Genomic DNA, 18,648 nt, shown 5'->3' on the forward strand with positions numbered 1-18,648 from the left:
GATACAAATCTGTTTTTTACTGACAAGAAATTAAATGATAATATCCACGAAATCAATTCAGCTTTAGATAGAGTTTAAAATTGGTGTACTGCAAACAAACTAACTCTTAACATTGATAAAACAAGTTTTATAATCAAAAATCATCAAAATAAAATCGAACTTAGCCAAAATATAAGTATCAATGCTAAGCCAATAAATAATGTTACAAATGTGAAAATCTTAGGAGTAGTTATTGACAACTCATTAAACTGGTCTTCTCATATTGATTATTTAAAAAGTCAACTGCATAAAAATTTGGGTATAATCATCAAAGCCTCAGAAATCTTTCCAACTGATATTTTGATATTGCTTTATAACAGTTTAATAAACAGTAAACTAATTTATTGTTTAGAAGCATGGGGCAATGCTGCAGAGTGTCATTTGAATAAAATATTTTTGATTCAGAAGCATCTAATGCGAATAAACTTCCATAAAAAATTCAAAGACCAAACAGTTGATCTGTTCAAAAAGGCTAATTTTCTTCCAATTAAAAAGTTGTAAAACTCTGTTTAGGTATTCTCGCTTATTCATCATTCTACTCTGACACTCATGTTCAACAACACTCTTATGCTACTCGTTATTCTTCTTATGCCTTACCTTACCCTAAGTCTACATCTACAGCTGGACATCGACAGGTAACTTACCAGTTGTCCAGTATTTGGAATAACTTACCAATATTAATCAGGTACAATGAAAATTTAACTAGTTTTAGGATTGCTTTAAATAAAAAAAATTATCAGATTCTACATACCTGTAGTGAGTGTTTAGTAAAGTATTTCGAATATGATTTGTATGTTGGAGTTATCCTCTTGTTATGGTCACATGACCGAAATGATTGACGGCCAGTTGAAGAGTTTTGTTTATCGTCTGCATTTAGAAGGAGCGTTAAAAAAATAAATTTGTTATTGATCAAAATTAAATCTAAAACTCTATTATTAAGTACGAACAGATATTACAATAACCCTCTCCTAAGTCTTCAGATTTTGGTGCTGGAAGATGAACTTACACAGAATTTTTGTTAATTTCCATCAGAAGTGTCGATATTTTTTACCATTTCCGATTGCTCTTGATGTTTGAGGTGATCTGGCAGTCCCTATGTTTCTAGATTGAAATTGATGTTTGAGGTGATCTGGCAGTCCTTGTTTCTAGATTGCTCTTGATGTTTGAGAGGATCTGGCAGTCCCTATGTTTCTAGATTGCTTTTGATGTTTGAGGTGATTTGGCAGTCCCTATGTTTCTAGATTGAAATTGATGTTTGAGGTGATCTGGCAGTCCCTATGTTTCTAGATTGCTCTTGATGTTTGAGAGGATCTGGCAGTCCCTATGTTTCTAGATTGCTCTTGATGTTTGAGAGGATCTGGCATTCCCTATGTTTCTAGATTGCTCTTGATGTTTGAGAGGATCTGGCAGTCCCTATGTTTCTAGATTGCTCTTGATGTTTGAGAGGATCTGGCTGTCCCTATGTTTCTAGATTGCTCTTGATGTTTGAGAGGATCTGGCAGTCCCTATGTTTCTAGATTGCTCTTGATGTTTGAGAGGATCTGGCAGTCCTTATGTTTCTAGATTGCTCTTGATGTTTGAGAGGATCTGGCAGTCCCTATGTTTCTAGATTGAAATTGATGTTTGAGGTGATCTGGCAGTCCCTATGTTTCTAGATTGCTCTTGATGTTTGAGGTGATCTGGCAGTCCCTATGTTTCTAGATTGCTCTTGATGTTTGAATGGATCTGGCTGTCCCTATGTTTCTAGATTGCTCTTGATGTTTGAGAGGATCTGGCAGTCCCTATGTTTCTAGATTGCTCTTGATGTTTGAGAGGATCTGGCAGTCCCTATGTTTCTAGATTGCTCTTGATGTTTGAGAGGATCTGGCAGTCCCTATGTTTCTAGATTGCTCTTGATGTTTGAGAGGATTTGGCAGTCCCTATGTTTCTAGATTGCTCTTGATGTTTGAGAGGATCTGGCAGTCCCTATGTTTCTAGATTGCTCTTGATGTTTGAGAAGATCTGGCAGTCCCTATGTTTCTAGATTGCTCTTGATGTTTGAGAGGATCTGGCAGTCCCTATGTTTCTAGATTGCTCTGGATGTTTGAGGTGTTCGGTCCCTGTTTCTAGATTGAAATTAATAAAACATGATTGCAATTAAAATGTCAGAAGAAAACATTGTGCAAAATGACATCACCAATCGTTATGGTTGCGGTAGTTGATATCGGCTATCGGGAACTGCTTAGTATGTGCAGTAGCATAGATATGACTAGCTACGTTACTTGAAGGGTTTTTATTACACTCCACTTTTTTAATCCTCACCGATTTTCGCTCCAAAGAAATAGAACAGACTCACTTGAAAACAAACAAGTACAGCACACCTTTTTATTATCATGTCGACCAAACCTGTCATCTCAGCCACATGTTAAACAAGTAACCATAAAGTAATTTTGATTCCTTGTTTGAAATATATGATGCCCTGCCGTTTTAGTTAGAGGGAGTTATATGGTTGTATTACATATTTAAGCAGTTATGTCATTTTTAATATAGTTGATGAAATGATTTTAATAAAAAATATTTTATTTACGCAAACTTAGTCAATAATCTCTTATAACTATTAGAGAGCGGGAGAAAAAGAGAGAAGAGCACAAAGCCGCTCGGGAACAGAGGCGTGCTGCAGCGAAGGAAGAGGTGGAACTAATGACCAATTCCGTCCAGCAAATCATAACTCACGAGGAGAGCATTGTCGGACTGGTCATTGTCAAGGCTCTTTATGGCCGAATCCATATTGGAGAGCATAGGTAGGTGTTTGAAGAATATAGACACAGATGAGGAAGGCCGTGTAGATGTGTATCACGAGTCACATCTGGAAAGAACAGACAGCATATTTTGTTATTTGCTTGCAGAACTGAAACAGCTGATGAATATGTTTTAAATGTGACATGTGCCCTTCAGCATCAAGTAAAAGACTCATCCCTACGGATTCCCTCCGATGTTTCTAAGGTAAGTTATGATTTTTGTTAAGGTCACATCTCAGCTACAAAAGTGTGTTTACGCTTAATATAAGGAGTAAGCATGTTTGGTAATGCGATCATTATAAACTGTCTGTGTAGACAGCCACACTCTCTACTTTAGTGTACTTGTCATGACCTTGACATCCAAGTCAAGTGCAGTCGCTTTGCCAATGAAGCTTAAAGGTTGACTTGCAACAAAATTCACATTACAGTTATTTGATATGAAAAGATTCACCATGTCTTACTCTGCTGTGTTGTAGGTGCAAAAAATGTGGAAATGGGATTACAAGCTTTTAAAAGCTCAAAAACGAGCAGTTAATCGTAGCCATCACAAAACCGCCGTAGATTAGAATCTCTTTCCGAAACGGCTCAAATGGAACATAGTTGTACAATATGGCTTCTGTTTACACTTTCACGCAACCTCATTGGTCGAAATATTTTCACAAATATACTTCACGCATTCAATAAAACCATGTCTATTGTTCTTACGCATCTGTTTTATCATCATTGTAATGCTGTCACTTTCAGCACTGATATCTTATAACTTACCGTAAAAATTTGTTTAATTTTTTAACCTTAGCTCGAAGGAGTACATATCATTGTCTGATAATCATGACGAGCCTGTTGGTCACCGGTGATAATCAAAAAGGCAGTTTTGTGATGGCTGCGATTAACTGTTCATTTTTGAGCTTTTAAGAGCTTGTAATCACATTTCCACATATTTTGCACATACAACACAGCAGAGTAAGACATGGTGATTCTTTTGATACCAAATAACTGTACCGTAAGTCCTCATGCTCAAGCCGCGCGGTTTGTGCTCAAAAACAGATGACTCACAAAAGAAAATAATCCTTCAACAAGCCGCATATGCCCACAGACCGCAGCTAACGACTGAGGTTTTGTCGTCCTTGACTCCTTCGGGAGCGAGAGTGTTGAGACCGGTTTCGCTATACCCCGTCCTCTTGAATAAGAAAACAGACTACATCAGTACATTGTGAAAATAATTTTCTTTTACTTCCAAGTTCAAATTAAAATTCCTGAAAACTTGCATCAACAACTTGTCATGTCTCAGCTAAATTTTTATTTGCTTCGATGTCAGCAGGTATTAACACGCTCTCAACCGCTTGTCTCTCACTTGTGTGTCATGAATTCATATCGCATTAGAGCGATAAATTCTTTTCAGTCTAAAGTACAGTATTCCGTAACCATGACCTTGAAAACAAACGAGTAGGTCGCCTAAACCCTGTACATAAAAGTGTATCATGACTGCGATTCTATGGTTATAGCGTGGAACTGAACAGAGACCGCATTTATCGAGAAGCCGTCCTAAGCCCCACATAAGTTTTAAAAACTTGGCTTTAGCCGCGGTCTATGTCCTTGAACCAGAAGCCGCGGCTAATGACAAGCCGAATGGCTTGAGCATAAGGACTTACGGTAATGCAAAATTTGTTGCAAGTCAACCTTTAAAGATGTAGTTGCGTCAAAAAAGTCAATTAGGACCCATAAAAGGCTAAAACATCAGCTACAATTTGATGCCATTTTTGTCTTTGTAGACCAACCCTGTCCAGAGATATATGCGTTTGAATGAGGCCCTCTTTTAAAAAGCTCACGTTCCAGCAGGTGCCTATTTCGTGACGTCACAAGGAAGGTATCTGAAACGAAACCACGAGCAATAAATATGTGGTCGATTCGTTAGCCAATCATGCGTGCGAAATTTTTATATAGGCCGTAATAAATGTTATCACTCGTAAAACGCGTTGTCTGTGATCTCGAAGATTCTCCTAATTAGAGAATTCATTCTCATTACGCGTTACAGATTCAACGCGTTTCAACAATTACTAAGCTATACATAGTTTTAAAATGGCTTCAAGTTCGAGCGACCGCTACTCAGAGTTATCTGAGCAACTTTTAGTAAAAGATTAGAGTAGACAGCCTATGGCCAAAGCTGACAGGCGTCAGCAGCGTTTTGCTGCAGAAGAAGACAGAATGGAGGTAAATTAACTTAGAGTCTTCTATACTTGAGTAAATGTAATATTTTTTATAGTTATAAATACATATACTAATTAATAAAATGATAATTCTTTGCTATCTCCAATCATCGTTTCATAGCTTATCTGCCGTTTTACCTAGCTATAATATTTTTTTCGAATTTTCTTTGGTAAATTGGAGTCATGATTACAAATTATTTTCACTCGTAGGAAGTGGGTAAAATCGATTGATCATTGCAAATCTTTAATTTCCAGAACCAAAGCTTCGAATCGTTGGCTTGGCGTAGTTGTGCCTTTATTAAATGTTCATTCGTTTTTAAAATTACACTCACAATCTATTTAACTCCCAATTTGGAAGCTGTCAATAGATACGCTTTAGAATGACATATCTATGAATGACATATTTATTGCATCTACTTTGTTTACATTTACTTGTTTTACTGATTACAGAATGTTTATGTCGTCCAACCAGCCGAAGAAGCTTTGTCAGTGTGGAAACTGCCATAAAGTGGAAAGAGAGACTTGAATGCGTGCTGCATAAGCCATGATGTTTTGTTTGAGTTTGTTGCAGTAGATGAATTTGTCTTATTGTATCAGCTAATACTATGTGAGTGGCCACGACTTGATGAATATTTTTAATAAAAGTTTTATGCCGAGATGAAAATATTTTTGCTTGTAAAAATTATATAATAAAATAATATTGTTGAAGATAATGCAAAACATGATTTGCAGAATATTGTAGTGAATCGGATATGGTATATGGATCTCCGCAGAACTGGAGAAGGTGAGTTCAAATCCAGTTTGCAGCAGACTTCTCATCCTTAAAACTCTATCCCTGTCTATATTCTTTTCAAAGACGTGGCTTGCTTATTTCGCTTCGGTAGTATTCGGTAAGGATACTAATAGTAAGAAACTAGTACGTAGACGGTGTAGGCAATGATATACGGCCCTGTCTCAAAGATAGGCGACAGGCATAATGTGGGCGGGGCTTATAAGAGGCTGTATATCGTTAGTATAATGGGTAGCTGCTGATACAAAGACCGCGTTATACATAGTGACTTGACAGAATTACCGTAGACCGGTAGAATTGGTAGTCGGTACCCAAATGTTTACACAACATTTGGAGAAAGTGAGTAGAACAAATTTTCAATTTTCGTTATTTAAGGCCTTTGAAACATTCATAATAATGCATCTGTAGCAGGATTTAAAATTTTATTCTAGCCAACATGAGCAAATACAAAATAAGATATATGCCAATAGAGTCGCGTGAGACTAGACTTTTATCGCAAATAGCCGATGTGAATACGAGAGATAGAGACAGGTTGCCAAACGCGTGACATCATTTTGGGCAAGTCTGGGCACGTTTTGGTGGCCTGAGCGTTTTTACGGCGATCAGATTTTTTCGGTTTTAATCTTCAAATATCTTGGCAATGCGATCACGTAACACAACAAACAACATATCAACTGATAGAGAAAAAACAATGCTTTCTTTTAAAATCAACTTAAATTTGACACAACTACATCTTTAAGGAATAAAACAGTGTCTAATTTTAAGTACATAAATGCAGCTTGGTGACCAATCAGAGCTCACATTTTCAAGCGTTGATAATGGCTTCAGTAAAATCTAGTTTTAGCACACACACAATTCTGACAGTTATGAAGCATAATTACTGACAAAGTAAAATACATGTAGAACAGACTAGGGACTCAGGAAATTAAAAAATGGATAAATTACGAGTTTTTCAACCTTAATGATGTTGTGAAGACAATTCTCATGTATTGAAATTAATAGCATTTCATAATCCTATCATCTATTTCGTCTGTACAACAATGAAACTTGTTCAAATCAGAGTAGAGATGAATGTAGTGTACATGTATTCATGTTTGTTTCCTTGATGTGATTGTACGATCATCGTATGAAAAGTGATTTTTGCTCGCAGGCTGAAATGCCAGGTTTTTACGACCCGTGCTGTGGGGAGGCGAAGAAACTCTACATTAGATACAAATTTCATAATAAGCTTCATCATGTGACCCTTGCTGACAAGGAGCCTATTTCTATTCCTAAACAAGGTGAGTGGTTGTTCTCTTTATTTGTGAGTGGGAAGGCAATTCCAAACTAATTTGTCAAACTAGTTTGCTGCAAGATTCTTTGTGAATAAAGTATAAAAATGACATAATAGTTTTTCTATGTTCATTCAATGTGACAATCCATCTATCAATGCGAGGTATGTGCTGGCACTGCATCGGAGGTGATAAAATGACTCCATTAATTTTAGACGCCATGAATTGTTTTATAGTTATACCTCTACTTATGAAAGACTACAAAATTAATTAAAGTTACAAAATGTCTTTCGGTCAAAATTTTGCCTCGACTTACAAAAGATTTTTCTAGAAATTATAGCCTGTTCATCAGTTTTGTGACTTAGCACTTTTGTTTCTCGTGGGTGTGACTCAGAAGGCAGCATCTCATTCAGTTCCTTTTGCTGAGAAAATTCAGTAAAACGACAAATGTTGTTTTCTCCCATTATGTAATTTGGAGTTATCATCTATCACATTCAGAGTAACACAACTTTTGTTTCTAGTAATGCAAGTTTCGCATCATCTATGTGACAGCAGTTATAACTTATAAGTAAATAAATGCTTCTACTTACGCTTTTAAAAACATTTATTCTGCACCAAACAAAACTGAGACAACAACAACTGAGACAACAACAGAACTCGCTTCTTCTGCCTTCCTCCAACTTCCCGTGGTTTTCACTTAGGCTCATCTAGACGGCCAACACCAAAGTGCAGAGTTTTCACAGTTTTTATTCTTTCTTATTCTCATTATTTCTCTGTTTTCTTTTCTCCTTTTTCATGTGCAGACGCTATCTACTTACGAACATTTGTGTTATGAACAATGACAGATAACGAGGGTGTTGCCCGTACAGACTCTACAGTCTACACTATAACCCTTTATAACCTACAGGATGAAATTATTCGCGGAGCTAAATTTCGCGAGAATTGTCTTTTCATGCATATTCGTGGACTAAATTATTCGCGGATGAACACATTCACGAATAAATTAATCCGTGAAAACAGCTAGCACTACCACTAGCACAGAGTAAAACCTTCACGTACTTATAGCACGTGTTTAGGGTTCTATTTAGTTAGGAAATTTATGTCAATCATGCTAAGCTATAAATTTTACTGAATTCAGAGGGTTTCACACATATTCATCGATTTGGAGGCCTTTGGTGAACCAACAACTTGTAGTAAGTTATGAGTTTTGTCAACGTAAATAACTGCAGGAGAGATTTTTATGATGACGCTGTGCCAAATTCTGATTAACTTGTAACAATCTTGAATTATTTTGTAAAGAAGTTTGATGCATTGACAATGGGTTTAACTTGAAGCCCTGGGCCCCTGGCGATGATTTTAAAAGAGCTTAGGACTCAGCTACGTTTACTAACTCTGCCTAGGGACTAGCTTCTATTTTGAGGTAGTAGTTATTTTCTCATATGTTAAAAATAAAACCAATTATTTGTGGATTTTAATAATTTGCAGAATTGACAGTAAGCGAATTCGCAAATTGTTAAATCCATCGAATAATCTCATCCTGCAGGGTATGTATATTTAACAATGTTCCATAAAAGCTCATTGTAATCACTGATATGTTTGCTACATTTTGCAGCCAAACTGGCTTTTAATGTGCAATAGAAGTAGAGTTATGAGTGTCGATTTATTGTGGGCTGAGTTAAGATAACCGCAGTGATGCTATCAAGTAATAAAGTATAAAATTGCAAGCTTATAAGTGACATAATAATTTATCAAATGCTACAAATATATATTAAAAACAAGTGATATAAACGAACCATAATTATAATATATTCAGCAACAGAAGTTAACATTTTTTACATAAAGATACTTGTATCATTTGTTCGGCAAGTTGCGTTCTGGTTGTTATTTTCATATTGAATGATTTTATCTTCTGACTGTTCAATAACTTCCAAAGTGACTGCTGACCTTAACTCTCTTTCTGCTCTGCCGAAAAATAATCGATAGTGCCCAAACAATTTTTTAACAAAGCAAAATTTCTACGCTTTGCTACCTGAAAACGATTTTCATGAAAAAAATGATTAACTTTTAGCCCGTGAGCAGTGCACATGTAATAGTCGGAGACAACTTACGAACAAATTTGATTAATGAACAATCATCCAGAATTTATCTCGCTCGTAAATTGAGGAACGTCTGTATACTTTTACTACTCAGTATAATAATATACGTACTGTCCATAAAAATAGTTCTAATATGTGTATCTTATAGGTTTAACCATTACTTGTCTTTATTATTTATACAAGTCTTATATCTGAGTTTTGTGGAGGCTTGGAAAGGGTTACGGAATTTATATGGTAGAATCAATTTCTCTTTATGAAATTTTGTACTGACAAAAAAGGCTCCAGAATAATTACTTTCATAAGTAGAAGGGCCACCGTACCTTTTTATAATCGCGAGTTACCTTTACAGATTACAAAGTGTTGTCTCTTGTACAGAAACAGCCTATCAAGAGCAATTGCTTGCAAACTGTGCGTGGTTTTAAATGAGCTTCGGATGAGTCTGTAAATTTGTTAACCTGATCATGGAAAATATGTTTGATTTATTTCTGTGAAATGCTTCCATTGAAGAATTTTTTTTATCTCGCATGCGGGTACTGCTACTCCATTCCCAATGTGTTTATTAACCTGCTGTATTCCCTTCCTTATGCATTAGTAACTATAAAAGTTTATAGCAATTCTATGGAGCGGTTTTAAATCTTGTTATGTTGGTGGTGTGATATTTGTTATGCGGTAGGTTTAAAGGTCCTATAGTATTTAAGAAAATTATCAGCTGTCAGTCAAGGCTGAGTTCACATACCCACTGACAGGTAGTGTCATTGTTTTGTGTCTGGAACATCCCGTACCTCAACCATTCTGCCATTCCAGTCATTTTGTGATATTTGAAGACTTGCTGTCTGTTGCAGGTCACTTGATGTCCAATGCTGCTGGTAGCTGACCCTCCAGTGACCCTCAGGTGCTTATTAGTTTAGGATTCATTTTCGTAGGCGCCACCATCTTTGATAGCTTCAGATTTAAGAAATTTACCTTTTTGTGTGCAAAACAGCTTCTATAATGGTATAAAAATAATCAATTTATTTATTTCGTTGCTGATGCTTTAAATGGAAATACACAGCATGCAGAGCAATAAAGTATTCCTGAACCACTTATACCATCTTTGACTCTTATTGAAGAACTATTGCAGCAAATAAAACAAAAAACGATATATGCTCAATTTACAAAGCTACTAATACACCAATTTGTCCCTTCTTTGTTGTCAACACCCCAAACCCTGCCTTATGTAAAATCACTGTTGATAAATTTATGAGCTAATGTACAACTTTAAAAAACAAGTACTGCAAAGTCATATTAGAATCAATACACAAGTTTTAATTATGAAGGAGAAACAAACTTTTTTATAAATTAATTACATTATTTGAAAAAAGCGTCGGAAACAGTTATCTGAAAAAATTTGATTCGGTCTATAGTATTATCCAAATTGACATGTGTGATGAATATAAGCAAAGATTTAAGATAGCCTAAGACAAGTTATTGACTGGGTAAAGAGCAGTTTAAAATTAATAGTGTCAACGTGTCAAGTTTGTCTTTTGTTCATGGGCTGACAACATAAAGGGTGAACAAAAAATCATGAACAAAATAAGTACTTTTATAGAAAATACAAAAAGTCAAGCCGCTTTGAACTCTGACATGAGTTGAGGATCGTTTTTAGGTTCTCATCGCGAACCCTGATGGAATACGGGTGTCTAAGTATATACAAAAAACTACTATATAAAGGTCTACGTCTTACAAAATTATCGGTCATACACATGCCCAAAAGTTTAGGATTATTTGCTTAATGCTGCGCTCAGCGATATATTACCAACACCGTACTACGAGAGTGGCAGAGGCCGGCCAGCCTCCATTTAGGCCATGTATCTGAGACACTGGCTGGCCAATCTTAGCTGGTTGTCTCAACCGGGAGGGCGAGTCAGCCCGGCCGGAGTGACAGAAAGGCTGCTCAGTCTCTTGGGATTTAGAAGAAGAAAGCCAACCCAATTTAGCTTGACAGCTGCCAGCTCAAAAAAGACCAAACAGTCCCGGAGTTAGCGCAGGCTGGGTCTCTGCTTTACAAAGGAGTGTACAAGGCCAGGAAAATCAGTTCAGTAAAAGTTTACAGAGTATCTTGAGACATACATTTATATTAGAGGAATGCTCACTGAGTCACTGGAGGAACACACAGGCAACCCACCACAAACATACCATTAGCATAAAACGGCTAGTCTGAACAGCTAAGAGCTATCTCATGGATCCCTACTGGGCCAATGCGTATCACGCTGAACAACCCTTGCTTGCAACAGCACTTACTGGAGGTATCCATTCCCATATTTATTGACATGGTGCGAGCTGGTATTTGTTTTTCCAGATTTGGATTGGGAACACTAGGAGCCTCTCGTCAGGGTCACGGAGGGAAAGCCGCGTAGGGAGGTGTTGGTGGCACTAGACCAAGTCAATGGCCAGCTTGCACAGATGGTGCAGCAGCTGAACAAACAGGTGCAACAACTGTGGAGGGAACTTAACAGTTTAATAGAGGCCCTTCTGTGCGGGAACAGTAGGGCAAAAAGGTGCGCCTGGCAAAATCAAGAATAAGAAATGCTTGAAATGGGGAAATGATTAGGGGCATAACAATAGGGTAGCCTGGAAGTTGCACAAATGCCCCACAACTCATAACCCTTGCAGCAGGCATGCCAACCAACTGACCGGACCCGGAGAGTCAGCTTTGGCTCCTGTCCAAAGAAACTCCAAAGTTAAGAGTTTTGTGTGGCTACACACAACTATTTCGAGGCTGTGGAAAAACTCGAGTCTACACCCACGAATTCAATTTCAGTTTTAGAGGAGGAGGACCAGCCGAATGCAGTCTACTCTAAGCACTGTAGACAAGAGTAAACCGTACTGACGAAGGACGAGGAAAGCTAGACCCATGGCATACTGGAAGTCTGTCTTGAAAGCCTTATGACCATCTCCAGCTATCTTTAGCTAACCTATAGCCTGATGAATCAAATGTTTCTTTGAAAAGCGGTAGGCTGAAAAGTGTAGAACTGATAAGAGCACAGGCTTTGGGTCAAGCGAACTCGACTAGATATTTCCTCCTAGGAAAGCTAGAAGGTTGATTCCTCTAGTTCCTAATCAATACTGAGAGGACCAAGAATTTGCTGAGCAAGCAAGTGTTTAATCCTTTTCTCGAGGTCAAATAGAGTACAACAATGGCCACGACCTATTGTCTTCTGGCACCTGGCTACCTTTATACAAATTCGACTGCTAATATAGTTGCAGGACATATTGACTGGGAAACCTTTCATGGTGAGCCGCATCAGCGGGATACTATCCTAGGGATGCCATTCATAGTGGCTCACCAGAGTTTAGCAATTTTTTAACACTATGTGGTAACTGTGGACAAAAGGCAGCTGACATTCATGACAGACACAAATGCCTGCGGCTGAGCAAGGTGCAAGTGGTGATATACCTGATGGTGGCAGCCCTGCCCAAAGTATGGTCGTTCATGTTCGACCACCGCATGAAACTATTGTTCATTATTTTTGATAAATGGCTGCCCTGGAACCACTAGCTCCAAGTTGCCTTCTAGCTTGAATCGGTCTGGGCTGATTCAAGATAGCAGCCAGTACATTCTTGACATTTTTAACAAAAACTGCAGAAAACAATATTATAAAAATGCTATTGCACAAGCCAAATAACCCGAAATGTAGATGTGCACAGATGCTGCCATTGACCATTATAATCACATAAAGTTGTGATGGTGCTGAGCAAGCGAAGATTGAGCAAAATGAATTATTATGGAAGTAGTGCTAAGTTTGTAATCTTACCAGAAAAATAAATAACAGGACTCGTGCTGGACCATGAAACAAGTTAATATAACAAATCTATGCACTCTGACAAAACAAAAGCACAACTGTTTAGGTTCAGAATTTTTTATATTTTTGAACTGGTAAAAGTAAAACAGTAATATTTGCTTTAAGATAGACTACTTATTTCAGCCGGTCACATGACTTCCCTTAAAACCAGGTAAAACCAGTATGGAAATAGAAGTAAAATGTGACTTGGAATATAGCCATGTTTGTAATATATTAAACCATAACTGTCACAAACAACTTTTATCGTATTTACTAGGTAAATCAGACACGCCGATTCCGATTTTGTACTCAAAATGAAGATTAGTCCATTAACTTTCAGAGTAATGAAGGCTTTTTTACAGCTTTTAATATCGGTCTCGAAAACAGCACAATCGGCACAACAAGCTCCGCCTATAAATATGTGACATAACCTAGCTTTTTAGGAAAAAAGTTACGTAGGGATGTTTAGACCGATTTAGAATAATAGAGATGTGTGTTTTAAAATGCATTAATATCTAAATTCAGCTTTAAAAATAATATCAGCCTTTTCTGAAAAGTAGATAAGCTATTTAGCATTGCGTATTTAAAAAAGCGCGATAACAGCGCTAGCTTGTGATAAAACTAGCTTTTTGTGCTCGTTTTTTTCGGCGTTCAGCCCATTTAAACATCATGTAACAAGCTACGAGCAATTTTAAATAGCTTTTATACTTTACATAATAAACTGAAATTATTTTACAGGCTGGATTTAGATAATGGGTTTTAAGACACCCATCTCTATTATTCTAAATCGGACTAAACATTCCTAACTTCCGTTCCTGAAAAAGCTAGGTTTCGTTACATATTTATGGGCGGAGCTTGTAATGCCGATTGTGTTGTTTTCGAAACGGATATTGAAACGCTTTTAAAAAGCCTAAATTACTTTGAAGGTTAGTGGACTAATATTTATTTTGAGTACAAAATCGGAATCAGCGTGGCTGATTTACCTAGAATATGCAATATAAGTTGTTCCTGACAGTTATGGTTTAAAGTCTTCAAATGTAGACTTGAATTCATTTATTTGGTTTTACTAGAGAATTAGATTTTTATTGAAAATATCAACTATTGATCGAAAGTGTTTAATTGGTTCAGCTGTTAAAATTTCAGTCCACCAGGCTGAATGACATTGTAATAAAAAAAGTGGACGACAAGTACGACACCGAGTTTCCACCATTGTCGTCGCAGAACAAAACCCTTAAAATGGAAATGATAGCCCTGAAAAGGGCTGAGGTGGTTGGTGAGACTACTGGCACTCAAAAATCGATTTTGACTGGTGAGTCCAGTAGCCCGAGAGGGTCACTGTCGTCCCCGATAGGATCTACTGATGGGCGAATGGTCTTGGACCCCACTTCATGCTTGTAAAAGCGAATGAGCTGTCAATCAGTGTGTACCCGTATTTGTAGACGTCAGAATGTGTAAGAGTTGATGACGTCTTTTCTAAGCCTATAATTTGGCAGCTTCAAGTTGCTAACTCAAAGGATCTATCACAATTCAGACAAATTTGAATAGTCATTTATAAGGCGCACGCTTAACACTTGTCCAATGTAGAGTGTATGTATGTGTGATACTAGCAATTTTTTTATGTTAACCATTTATTACCATATTGTTCTAAGATTTGCATGTTACTATACAAACACTAAAAAAAATTATTAATACTCGTATTGCGTGATTAGTTAGTGACAAATGTTATCATTTTTGTATTCGAAATATGTTATTGTGGAATTGGTTGACCTGATTACTGTGCAGCCAATCAATTGTGGATTTTTCTTGGGATTGCTATATAACCTGCCGGTTTGATCATTGTTGGTGTGTTACTGCTTGGTACTGAGAGATATAACACCAATAAAGATACTGCGTTCTTTACAAATAAGCTCTGCTTGAGTTTGAAAAGCAAATAGGTATAACATTCTTGTCACTGTTTCTGACTTTAGCATTGTGATATTAGCCAGCGTATCATAGCTGCATTCACTATAAGTGCTATTGACCGAACATCAAGAATTATTGCGCTTGGCTTGCTAGGGTGTAATAGTTGAGAAAAAACACCATCGAGTCTGTTCATCAGCTCACCCACGAGTCTGTTTATTGGCTCCCTCTCGAGTCTGTTTATCGGCTCACCCGCGAGTCTGTTTATCGGCTCACTCTCGAGTCTGGTTATCGGCTCCCCATCGAGTCTGTTTATCGGCTCACCATCGAGTCTGTTTATCGGCTCACCCGCGAGTCTGTTTATTGGCTCACTCTCGAGTCTGGTTATCGGCTCACCATCGAGTCTGTTTATCGGCTCACCATCGAGTCTGTTTATTGGCTCCCTCTCGAGTCGGTTTATCGGCTCACCCGCGAGTCTGTTTATCGGCTCACCCACGAGTCTGTTTATCGGCTCACTCTCGAGTCTGGTTATCGGCTCCCCATCGAGTCTGTTTATTGGCTCACCATCGAGTCTGTTTATCGGCTCACCATCGAGTCTGTTTATCGGCTCACCATTGAGTCTGTTTATCGGCTCACCATCGAGTCTGTTTATTGGCTCACCCGCGAGTCTGTTTATCAGCTCACCCGCGAGTCTGTTTATCGGCTCACCCGCGAGTCTGTTTATTGGCTCACTCTCGAGTCTGGTTATCGGCTCACCATCGAGTCTGTTTATCGGCTCACCATCGAGTCTGTTTATCGGCTCACTCTCGAGTCTGCTTATCGGCTCACCATCGAGTCTGTTTATCGGCTCGCTCTCGAGTCTGTTTATCGGCTCACTCTCGAGTCTGTTTATCGGCTCACTCTCGAGTCTGCTTATCGACTCACTCTCGAGTCTGGTTATCGGCTCACCCACAAGTCTGTTTATTGACTCATCAAGTTTGTGTGAACTCGCTCTTGAGTTGGGAGTTGTCTATCCTTGTCGAGTAGAATTTACTTCAACATAACTTCAAATGGCGTAATACGAAGTTTTTTATACTCCAAATGTGCATCACTTTGCTGAACTGGATTAGATTACAATGTTGCAAATGGAAAAAAGAATGTCATGCAGCCAATCAACAATGTTAGATACTTGTTTATTAGTAAATTTATATGATGGTTTTTGTTATAAAAAATACCTAACTTTTAAGATGTCCACCCAATTTACAAAAGTTAGTAATTCCTAACTCAAGTACACTCATAAATGAAATTAGGTTTTAGATTCCAGATTCTATTACAATGAGTGTTATTTTTTCATAAGCAAATGTAATAGATATTTAAATAAGCAAGCGTGTATTTACATGTATTTCTTGAAAAGCTCAGGTTTCTGCTACAAAGCTGGTAAAGCATAGAAAGCTAATTATAATATGCATTTAGCAAGGAGATTATCTGTAAATAGCCTGAGTTGAAAGCATATAAGTTAAAGGGAGCCAGGATGTCGTAGCTTGGACTTTGACCAAAGCTTTTAGGATTGACAAAATTTCAAACATATCCAGTGTTGGCGTTCTTGGAATGTTTCTGTGTTTGTTAGAAAACAACGAATGGATCATTTGAACAACTCTCACTGGAAGGAAATTCGTATGTTTTCGCAGAAGCCTAAAGAAGATCGAACACAAACGTTATCATTGCTCATTGTTTATTGCGATTCACCATCGACATTCCTTGAATGTGTTGTTGACTATACCAACCAGATTGCAAAGCTGATGACAATGAGTAATCAAACACCTGTGTTGAGGCTTGTAGGGCAAGGTTCGTTTTATGAAACTGACTTTATATTGCCAGGTGGTAGAATTGTTGGTCATGGAAGCTATAGAGAGTTACCGGCAACTGGAAATGTTACTAAGGGAAATTTTCATCGAACTTTTTCAATATGTGAAGGAAACTCTGGAAATATGGTAGCGAAACTGACACAACATCACAGTTCATCCTACAACAAAAGGCTTTCTCTGACCAACTTCAACCAAAACCTTGATGAAAAAACTAGGATTTCTCTCCTTGGAAAGCTGATAATGATTGGGTTAGTTGACAAAGGATTTACTGACACCCACTTTTTACCATCCACTCTCGTGTCACCAGAAATTTCTGAGTCTGGGAGTGGAGAGTGGAGACAACCTGTCAAATTTCTCACTTGAAGCTGAAAGATATCCATGCATTCATTTGTGATCGAAAAATAGCCAGAAATGTGTACTCTACACCATCAGACTACTTGGGGCTTTTCAACCATGTCAGCTATCCATTGTACATCCTGGATCTGAGTAACTCAACAAGACTGACTGTGAAAAGGCCAAACAACTACATTCCTCTATTGTTTGCTAAAGAACTTGTTAATATGAAGCTTAACTGAGGGTAGCTATTCCAGGGAACAATCATGTTGGCATCATTGGGAGCCAACATCTCATGGATATAAACAATATAAGTATGTCTGACCCGAACCTGAGGGTATCAGAAAAATTACATCATTTTTAAAATCTTGTAACTGATGACATGTTAGAAACTATCGTGTGCTTGATATACTTTACAATTCAGCTAGAAGACACTTTGTTTCTGATCTTAAATTATGGAATGAATCAATTTAGAGCAATGATCCTGATACCTGTATTGCTGCCTCAAAAACTCCGGAAAAACAATTAAAATTTGCCAAAACATTTTAAATTAGTAAAGTTATTATAACATCTTTGCACATTAATTTTAGGCATGAGCAAACCTATTTTATTACAATAATAATTAAATAAAGCTTTCAAAGAATGTTGAAGTTTTTTAAGATATCTATTATTTATGGATTGTTGCATTCAGTAATCATGTATTGAAACAGTATTAAAATTGACTCTCAATTTATATTTTTACATAATTGGCCAGTAAATATATCTGTCTGTGTATGTATGATATGTGAGCTATTTATAAGTCAGTAGAGAATAGTGCAGTAATAAATAGCAAGGAGCAGAGTTGAAGTCTGTGTATGTATGATATGTGAGCTATTTATAAGTCAGTAGAGAATAGTACAGTAATAAACAGCAAGGAGCAGAGTTGAAGTCTGTGTATGTATGATATGTGAGCTATTTATAAGTCAGTAGAGAATAGTACAGTAATAAATAGCAAGGGGCAGAGTTGAAGTCTGTGTATGTATGATATGTGAGCTATTTATAAGTCAGTAGAGAATAGTACAGTAATAAATAGCAAGGAGCAGAGTTGAAGTCTGTGTATGTATGATATGTGAGCTATTTATAAGTCAGTAGAGAATAGTACAGTAATAAACAGCAAGGAGCAGAGTTGAAGTCTGTGTATGTATGATATGTGAGCTATTTATAAGTCAGTAGAGAATAGTACAGTAATAAATAGCAAGGGGCAGAGTTGAAGTAAAGATGTTAAATAGAGAACTTTCAATCCTCGCTAATTAATAATAGGGATTTCGAAGATAGTTTGTTATTTTAACTTATAAGGGAATAAAAATATCGACCATTTTAAGCTTTCTGAAATAGAATTAGATAGAATAAGCTATCAGTAAATTGAGTAGGATCTGATGGTGGTCAGTTAAAGATAGTTGACTAAGTGATGGTTTAATTGAAATGTATAAACAGGTCATGGAAATTGAAGGTAAAAATGAACTTACTTAAAACTTTAGTAGATTTCATCAGAAAGTACCAGTGTTTTATCATTTGCAATTGGTTTTGATGTTTGA

At 37.2% G+C, this 18,648-nt stretch overlaps 1 protein-coding gene across 1 annotated transcript; it reads left to right on the plus strand.

Annotated features, from left to right (window-relative positions):
* Window positions 1–588: 588 nt before the first annotated feature.
* LOC137404877 (dnaJ homolog subfamily C member 11-like) lies at window positions 589–10,152 on the plus strand. The gene is made up of 5 exons (XM_068091103.1): window positions 589–674; window positions 2,640–2,819; window positions 2,925–3,021; window positions 6,961–7,090; window positions 10,020–10,152. Exons 1-5 carry the CDS (start codon window positions 589–591, stop codon window positions 10,049–10,051), a joined length of 525 nt encoding a protein of 174 aa, XP_067947204.1. The 3' UTR covers window positions 10,052–10,152.
* Window positions 10,153–18,648: the final 8,496 nt, after the last annotated feature.

This window comes from Watersipora subatra, chromosome 9 (genome assembly GCF_963576615.1).
Source record: "Watersipora subatra chromosome 9, tzWatSuba1.1, whole genome shotgun sequence".
Lineage (NCBI taxonomy): Eukaryota > Metazoa > Bryozoa > Gymnolaemata > Cheilostomatida > Watersiporidae > Watersipora > Watersipora subatra.